This window comes from Chaetodon trifascialis, chromosome 3, assembly GCF_039877785.1.
Source record: "Chaetodon trifascialis isolate fChaTrf1 chromosome 3, fChaTrf1.hap1, whole genome shotgun sequence".
NCBI classification, from domain to species: domain Eukaryota; kingdom Metazoa; phylum Chordata; class Actinopteri; order Chaetodontiformes; family Chaetodontidae; genus Chaetodon; species Chaetodon trifascialis.
Genome location: NC_092058.1, coordinates 11,518,166 through 11,527,226, shown reverse-complemented (window position 1 = coordinate 11,527,226; position 9,061 = coordinate 11,518,166). Strand labels below are relative to the sequence as shown.

General features: G+C 46.3%; 1 protein-coding gene across 1 annotated transcript; it reads right to left on the bottom strand.

The window, feature by feature from the left end:
• Positions 1-2,128: 2,128 nt before the first annotated feature.
• Positions 2,129-8,786, bottom strand: dusp7 (dual specificity phosphatase 7). Its single transcript, XM_070958501.1, has 3 exons — positions 7,853-8,786; positions 5,807-6,235; positions 2,129-3,299 (listed from the first exon to the last, which is right to left on the bottom strand). Exons 1-3 carry the CDS (start codon positions 8,259-8,261, stop codon positions 2,983-2,985), a joined length of 1,155 nt encoding a protein of 384 aa, XP_070814602.1. The 5' UTR covers positions 8,262-8,786; the 3' UTR covers positions 2,129-2,982.
• Positions 8,787-9,061: the final 275 nt, after the last annotated feature.

The following is a 9,061-nucleotide window of genomic DNA, read 5'->3' as shown; positions in this document are numbered from 1 at the left end:
CCAACCCTGTTCAGATTCAACTGCTGTCCCCCTGAAACCCAGTTCTTTGTTTCTGTGTCGACCCCGTCCACATCGCCGCTTTGAAACTGAATTTCTGTCGTTGGCTACGAATGACGGGCCTCACTGCAAGAACCATTCACACAATCAGATTCATTCATGTGCAATTTAAGAGACACATTTTCGCTTTGAGGAAGACCTGAATTTGGCTGAAACGTCGCTAATAAAACGACAAGAAGCTGTGGTTCCACTGTGCAGACAATGATTTTCTGTATCCAGCACAATGTGTGATGGTCCAGAACTGTCGAACCAATGAACACGTTTGATTAAAACGAGTTTGCAGTTAAAAACATGTTCCCACCATCCACTAAAATAAAGAAAATTAACAATCTGTTCATGTGATGGACATCATGGCTGCCAGTTTACTGAGATGTTTGACAACAGGAGTGTTTTGGGTGGAACAATTCACTCTCCTCAGCTTCCTCGGCGTCTTTATGCCGGTCACTGTCGAGCTAAACGTCCTCCTCCTCTCCTGTAGCCTGATGGGTTTTCTCTATACTGACCACGATAGCAATAAGCCTATTTTTACTTTTTATTCCAGGTCCCCTCATAAAACTACAGTTTATGTTTCCGTCTGCTGATTTGTTCTTTTTGTTCCGTTTTTGTGAATGAAACCTGCCTGCAATTTGAGCAAATCAGGTAGCCTTATGAGCAATTGCGGGGTGTTTATTGTGGTTAACGATCATAACTCAAGAATAAGCACGTCTTCACAAACAGGTGGCATTCATCAGGTTGGAACGAGCGATGATGAGAAAATGTTCTTGCAGGACACCTGGTGTACTTACAGACACTGCCAACAGTCCATGTGCAGCAGTGTTGCTCCACATGAAACCTACATGCAGCAGAAATCTGTCTTGTTAAGGTGCTTCGGATGTGAACGGGGTCTCAGAAAACTCCTTAACCACACGCTGTGTACCGCTGTGTTCAGCAGCAACAGCAGTTAAAAAAACGGTCCCCATCGTTCGTCTTCCCGCCTGGTAAAGCAACATCCAACATGTGGCTATGTCGACTGTTAGAGAGCATACAGTACCACAGCATGCTCAGGTATACAAAATAATGTGTTTACTATTAGCTCTATAATATATATATATATATTTATATATATTCATATCAATTTGTGTTTAATATATCTTTCATACGATATACCCAAGGCTTAAGGGTGAATCAACTCAGACAAACTTCTCTTTGACGAAATGGGTGATCCCTTCACAGAAAGACTGTCTGTTTTCTCCGATGTAGCGAAAGGACGTGAAGCTACTGAAGTAGCTAAGTGCAGTCTGTCGCCGAGGCCAGTCCCAGTCCAGCATCATCCCCGCGCCAAGACCAGGTTACTATCACAGTCCCTTATCTGAGAGTCATTTTTTGGCAAATTTGTACCTGGGTCCTTAGAGGGACCAAAGACAGGACGACCTTCCTCTTAGGTGAAAAGAAGTAAGGTAATAGTGTTGAGGCACTTCCTCGCCCGTGGTTGCTAAGATAAGCTGCCCAAAAAGTTGCTCAGAAATGTTAACACCGCCTTAGCACCCACCCAACCCCGACCTCTCATTCAAGCCTCAAAATACGAAAGCCAGAGCCGTTACAGAGTTCATGTCTGACTGAAATGAAACAAACGGCTGAAATAATCAAAACAGCTGGTGGAAACAACTGGTACTTCTTGTTAGGCAACTGGATGAACAGTCATAAGGGGAAGGAAGCAGGAACTGGGAACTTGCACTTGAAACCAGTTGGCCAAATGTCAAATCTCCCCAACCGCGATTCAACTGATAACTCCTAACCCCACCTCCTAGCGCCAACCCCCTAACCCCTGAACCGCGTCCTCTGCTCCGCGGCCCAGCTCCGGCTCCCTCCCCACTCCGCTGTGCAGCTGTCGGGACTCGTCGCAGCCTGGGACTGGCCTCTCCTCTACGCTCCTCTTCTCTGAATGTCTCTTTATCTGCCTGCTGCTTCCAAGCACTGGCTCCAAGTGCCAACAAGTCAATGGCTACACCACTGTGCAAACTGCATTAGGTCATTACAAACCTGAAAGAAAAACGAAACTAAGAAGGAAAAAAAAAAAAAAGAAGACAAATATCACAACAACGTTCCTCTTTGTTGGCGTCGCCACACCCATCCCCCATCTTTAGTTTTACATTCTCTTAAGCCATTATTGGATTGGATAGATAAGATTTCTATGCGTATATATTCATATAAGGTATAGATTTGTGCGTAAATGTACACAAAAATATACAAAAATGCATATAGACATACTGAATTTGTTAAGGACTGCCCATACATTTTGTACGTTAACATACAGTACAAACATACATACTTTATGTGTGTGTGTGTGTGTGTGTGTGTGTGTGTGTGTGTGTGTGTGTGTGTGTGTGTGTGTGTGTGTTAATTCCTTGGTTTATAAAACTCTACATTCAGTAGAGCGAGATTTCCTACAAGTAAATCCCAGATTCTCCACTTGGCACCAGTCAGCTCAGCTCTCGAGAGCCGAGACAGAAAGACAGAGAGGATGTTGTTGTCTCATAAATCGAGTGCTGTAGATTTTTCCACGCTCCCATCTTTGTATGAAGCTGTCTGTCCTGCCGCCGCCGCCGCTCAGTCTCTCAGTCAGTTAAGTCTCCTCGGGTCTCCGTTACAAGACAAGTTGATCGGGGCTCTTCCTCCCTCGATTTCAAGCAACTCTGAGGAGGACGCCAGTGTAAACCCGTCTGTCAGTTCCCCCTCTAGGTTAAAAAAACTCCCCTTTCCCCTTTTAACGTGGCATCGATGACCTCCCCCGTCCCTCCAACGCTGCTCTGTGGCCAGGCTCTCTGACCATGAGCCACCGGGAGGCTAAAACATTCATTAAAACCGGCTGCTTCCCTCCAGTGCAGCCGCTTGTTACCGCAACACCACGATGACCTCCGAGAAAAGGGACAGTCCCCCATCTAATTTTCATGTGGACTCCAGCGTGTCCAGCTGAAACACGTTGTGATTGGTCGGGGTGGTGAAGAAGAGCTGGTCGTGCGTCGGGGAGGTCGAGCGGTTGTCGCAGGGGCTGTTGAGGCCCAGCGTCCGCTCAAAGTCCAGGAGCTGGCCCATGAAGTTAAAGTTGGGGGAAATGTTGGACTTTTTCCGCTTGACGAAGTCGTACGCGTCGTTGAGCGACAGGTTGAGCTTCTGCATCAGGTAGGCCACCGTGACGGTCACCGAGCGGCTGATCCCGGCCAGACAGTGCACCAGGATGCCGCACTTTTTGGAGCGCGCCTCATCTGAGGAAGAGGACGGGAGTGAAGGGAGAGAAGAGAAGAGGGGAAAAGATGAGGATTAGACTTTTAAAACCTACATTATACTGTTTAATGTAACATGAGGCCCAGAAGGACAAGCTGCTGCTAAAGTAACAACCAACTTACAATGAACTTTCTATCAACATGCTAGATACATTAAAAGGCTCTGCAACCCTATTATCTCAATAAGTCTGTTCCTGAGAGTGAAGATATCCGCACGAACACACGATTTCCTGCCAAAGTTGGGACAGTTTTGGTTTCACACGACACATTTCTGCATTTCTTCTTTCCTCAGTGGTTTGACGTTGGCAGGGCCCAGCTGGAAAAGCCGAATCACTCTTTGATCAGGCTGGAGGGTTTCCTGCGTGTGAGACGATACCTAAAAATGCTTCTGATGTTACATTTGATTCTTGCACATTTAGTCGTGAGTCATGATTGTGAATCAAAAGCTGCCTTTTTCATAATGAGACAAAAATATTCATGTGTAAAACTCCAATTTACAACTCAACGTATTTCATTAGTAGTTAATTACAACTAAATTAGACTCATTCATTTAGACATTCACAGACCGATAACATCGCATTATATCATCACGGTTGCTGTTCCACTGAAAGTCACTCGGCCTTGCGTCACAGAGATTTACAGTAATAACGCATCATAAAACGAGATATCTGAGAACGAGATATCCCGGATGACCTTTCTCAATGACGGCACAAAGTCATTCTGCCTTCTAGCTCTCAATCTGCAGAAAAACCTGAATAAAAAAACATCTTACATTATTAACAGGCTCCATCCATCCACCTTCTCTCAGTTTCCAGCTCTTGCACTTGCATCACTACGGGCCATTAGAGCGAGAGTTAAGTGCTTCTTTTCTTTCTTCTCTCTCTCTCTCTCCCTTCCTCTCCTCACTCTCTTGTCGGAGGATTGGGGTCAGTTGGCTCACGAGCTCAGGCTGCCAAGCGGATGCCGAATTAAATTTATATGTGATGTGTGCTCACGTTCCACAATAAACGGGGCCAAGAGAAATCCTCATCGGGAGACCCGGAGCCAACGACACACGGGACTCAGAGTTAATCCCCTCTGAACTGATCTTCAGATTGTGCATGTGCGCAGCATTACATCACTTCAATGTGTTATAACACAAGAACTGTCCATTTCTCAGGCTGTTAAAACGCCAGAAAACATCTGATTCCTCCCTCTCTGCATTCCTCAGTGCATCAAAAAACGTTTGTTTGATCATTTCAGTTATTTCAGGAATCCGCAGATTACGACAGAACAGCGCGAGGTCACATCTGGATCTCCTTTTCAGCCCCAGCTTCTCTTCTTTACCCACAATTAGCCTGCTGTTACAGAAAAGGCCTGATGTAATCCCCGTACATTACAGCCCACCACGCAGCACCATTCAACATCAGCATGACCCAAATCTGCCACGACCTCTGCGCTCTGGCATATGTCACACTTCTTCCCACCTAAGCGCAGACATTTGTCTAGAAAAAGTCTGGACAATCTAAGAAGCACAGAGACTCTCGTGGACTCATCAGAGAGGGAATTTACTCACGCTTTGGGAATTCAGGCAGGAGGAATGACGGGAATGATGGGAAATGCTGAAAACGGGACGAGACGGGGGCTAAAGCTCTTGTGGTTTCAGTATGATCCCATTCTCAAAGAATCCGTGTCCATGTTTTATTCAAAACTTTATAGTTTGTGAATTCATACTTAATCAGGAGCAGTAAAACGCAAGCAGCTGACAGCTGAAATTCAGCTAACAGAAGAAAATTTTAAGAACGTTTCCAACTAATTCTGTTTGAAACTATTTCCACAAACATATGTATTTATTTATTTTTTTTTAACGTGAGTTATGGTTAAAATCTGAGATAAATGCAGGCAAACTGACTAACGGAGGACAGACTTAACACAACGCAACAAAGCTAGTGCTGAAGTCAGCTGTCGATTAATGGATTGGTTGATCATTTGAGTCATTTTTAAGCAAATATTTCACTGGTTTCAACTTCTCAAATTTTAAAATTTGCTGCTTTTCTTTGTTCTCTATTATAGCGCATTGAAATTTGTTTTTGATGGTACAAGCTCCTCCGATCATAGTCATTTGATATTGTTATACAACTGTAAAATGACAATGAGACTGAGTTTTGGACGTTGCTTTGGGTTTTGGGAAATGTGATCAGTATTTTTTCTGACATTTTGTAGAATAAACCACTAGTTCCCAGCCTGGAGGTCGGGCCCCCATGATTAAATTCCATGGCTCTTGTGATAATTAACAAAAGAAAACATTCATGCCACACAAAGTTAAGTGTTTTTTAGACTAAACTCAAGTTTGTCTTTCTCCTTGTAAATGGAAGGTTGGTTGGACAAAATCAGACATTTGAAGTAGCCAAGAAAGTCCTCAACAGACTGACTGATGATCAAAAGTCACCACAGAGATGAGATGTAAAGCACACGCAGACACCAACTGAGTTCCCTCCACCCTCACTTACCAATGAATGAAATGGCCTCGGGGAAAAACTGAGAGAGGTTCTGGCTCCAGTGATCGGAGATGGGGATCTGTTTGTACTTGAAGTCCCCTTCGTGCTCGAACATGTTGGGCAGGTTGGGCGTCACGTTGAGGATGTACTTGATATTGTACTTGCTGAGAACATCCAGGTTGGTGGAGTCTTTGGCACAGCCCAGGTAAAGGTACGGCAGGATCTGGACGGGAAACGCTGGCTGGTTGTTGGGGAGCGGGCTGCCCTCCGACTCTGTGGCGCTGCCCGGCTCGCGGTCGGATTCCCCGTCCGAGCAGTCGGAGCTGATGCGGAGTCCTCCTAGGCCGAGGACGGAGGCTGGCGGGGAGCTGCTGGGACAGGAGCAGTCCAGATTGGTCTCGCAGTGCTCGGGGTACTCCGACTGGAACTTGTTGAAGCCCCCTGGTGGACGAGGACAAGGGTCAATATTAAAGTAAAGCCCAGAGAATCATTTCACAGACCACAGGCAGAGGTCAAGTCTCAGGATACAAGAGGTGGATCATGAACCTGAACAGCAAGAGGTTAACCTTTGGCAGGAATATAAGAATGAGACTTTAAATAAAATGTGTTTAGACAAAGATAAAGATGGTGATAAATAATAAGAACAATTAAACACACATTACAGCACAGTCAATTCATTATCTACCCTTTTTCATTCACACTAACCCACATAAACCTTATTAAACTCCATCATGACATGGGCTCATAATTGAATAAAACCCAAAAAGATTTGGGTGAAAATGCGGATGATCCACCATCTTTTCAGGTGCTGCTGCATCACACACCGATGTGACAGACAACAGGAGCATATCTGCGTCGACGTGAATAAGCAAACATGCGGACAGATGTGCTCCATTGAGAAAAGCTGAGCCCTGGGGAGGATCAGCAGCAGAGCAGGACACTCAGCGCCGCCGCTGCCGCCGCCGCCGCCGCCGCAGCTCTCACTGCTCAGCTCAGTGGACTTTTTGTGAATGGCAGCTCGGCTTGAGACTCCAGTCAAACATTTCCACGCTCCTCTGGAAATCGAACGCGACCGTCTAAGGCTGCCATGTTTTGTGCGACCATCCAGCGCTTTTTATTATTATTATTAGTATTTTTTTTAAATGAGGAATAATGATAATACATTTTATTGTCGTGCTGGAGGATCAGTCCGAGTGCGTCGCCGTCTCCTCGCTTCCCCGTTCATTCATGAAAAAAAAAAAAAAAAAAAAAGCCAGTCTTTTCCTGGAGGAGCACAACATGGCGGGGCCATTTCTGCAGCATTTAATTGAAAACATATTGAACCCGGCTCTGGGTGTTCAGACACGGGACGATGTTTAACGCGGCTTTTGATTGGCCGATGATTCATTCTGTCCAGATAAGAATTAAAATAAAGACGATAAAGGAAGGAAGTGCTCCGTCAAAGTTCATTATGACTTCACATGAGTGCAGCTGACGTCTATTAGATTAACTGTTATAATAACAACATGTTTTATTATAATACATCAATCCAACGCTGCGTCGTTAGGAGACAAATAATAAATGAGAGAGAAACTTTAATGTGTGGAGGGATGATAGCAGCTGGATTTATTTGAACTGTCGCCACACTGTGACAATTAAACACCCCTAAAAATTATTTTATAATACGTAATGCCGTCAACAGCTTGTCAAATGTGAAGATGCGTTTCACCCAAAATCATCCAAGCGCCCAAATCTTAAACGTTTTGTTCCAAACCCAAAATCAGACACCGGAGACAAAATCCTATAAAAGTACCAGTAATTGTAGTCTTAGCAGGGAAATGAATCGTATTTCTATTGTTATTGTTGTTGTTTAAGCGTTAATTCTTTGCCGTTTGGTGAGAGTGGCCCCTTCAGAGGAGCCGCATGCATGTCCTGTAATTAAATCAGCGTGAAATCAAACAAATTGCCTTTCTGCTGGAGCCCAGCGTGAAAGCGCGGATCCGGAGTGAGGTTTTTTATGAATTAAAGGGACTACAACGCAGATCCACACCATCACAGTTAAAGGCAGCCTGATCTTACCCTCCAGATAGAAAGCCTTGCACCCGTCGTCCCGCAGTTTCTGTAGGAGCAGCCCCAGCACGGAGCTCCCCAGCCCGGACTCCTGCCGCTCCGGGGTCGCCTCGTCGTACAGGACCACCACGTCCGTCTTACACCGCTTGACAAATTTCTCCTTGTCCTCGTTGTTGGGGATGATGGAGCGGATGGGGAGGTTGCCCTTCTTCAGCCTCCGGAGCATGAGGCCCGGGATGGCCAGGTTGATGGCCGACTCGATGTGCGAGGACTCGTACAGCTCATGGGGTCTGCAGTCCAGCAGCAGCAGGGAGCTGGCCCCGGACTCCAGCTCCTCCTGCAGCCACTCCACGCTCTTACTCGCCATCATCATCATAGTCACGATCACAGAGCCTCTCCACAGATGATTAATTCTCATCAGGGAAACGTTAATCCGCCGGTCCCCTGCTGTGACATGAAAAACGACACAGCGGAAAAGAGGCAAAGAAGAAAAATCACGGCGCTAAACTTCCCTTCCCGCGGCCACCACCGCCGCCGCCGCCGCTGCCGCTGCTCCTGCTGCTGCTGCTCCTGCGGGCGCGCACACACACGCACCCGAAACACACTTCCACACACGCACCAACATCCAACACGCACGCACCGATGCCCCTGTGGTCGGAGCAGGAAACTTGAACATGCAGAGGTTTCTTTCCCTCCTTCCTTCAGTCCGATAGAAGTGGAGGTTTCATGCCAGTCCATCGACGTCCATTTGGCGATGTCCGCTCTAACTTTGACGCGTCCGCAGACCAGCGAAACGGCCCAGAGGCGCCTCGTTAGTGTCTCAGGATGCGAGTTTGGGATGAGTTGCTGCGGCTAAAGCCCATGATTATCGTAAGTGTTGGACGCGCTGGCCCGTGGAGCGCCTCTGGTTTGTCATTTCCACTGGATGAGTTAAAGAGGCTCTGCGGGCTTGTCATTGAGAGGAGGGAGGAGCGCAGAGATTTAAAGGCGCAGAGCTGCTGAGGTTTCACAGGAGCGTTTTCATGACATTCAAAACCATTCATTGATAGTCTGTACAGTATAGCATAAGTCTGAATGACACGCTTGACTCGAGGTGGTGAATCTTCACGGTACAGGACCTCATGTCGCCTCTTATTTCTGTTGACAGAGTGGTTTTATTCGGTCTTTTATGAGTCAAGTTGTGAAAATGTCTGCAATTAAAATCCAAAAAGACACATC

Excerpts from the sequence above, each read along its gene's own strand:
- dusp7 (XM_070958501.1), bottom strand. The coding sequence starts at position 8,261 with ATGAGAATTAATCATCTGTGGAGAGGCTCTGTGATCGTGACTATGATG. Across the intron at positions 6,236-7,852 it reads CAAGGCTTTCTATCTGGAGG|GGGGCTTCAACAAGTTCCAG; the intron begins GTAAGATCAGGC and ends CTCGTCCACCAG. Across the intron at positions 3,300-5,806 it reads CGAGGCCATTTCATTCATTG|ATGAGGCGCGCTCCAAAAAG; the intron begins GTAAGTGAGGGT and ends CCTCTTCCTCAG.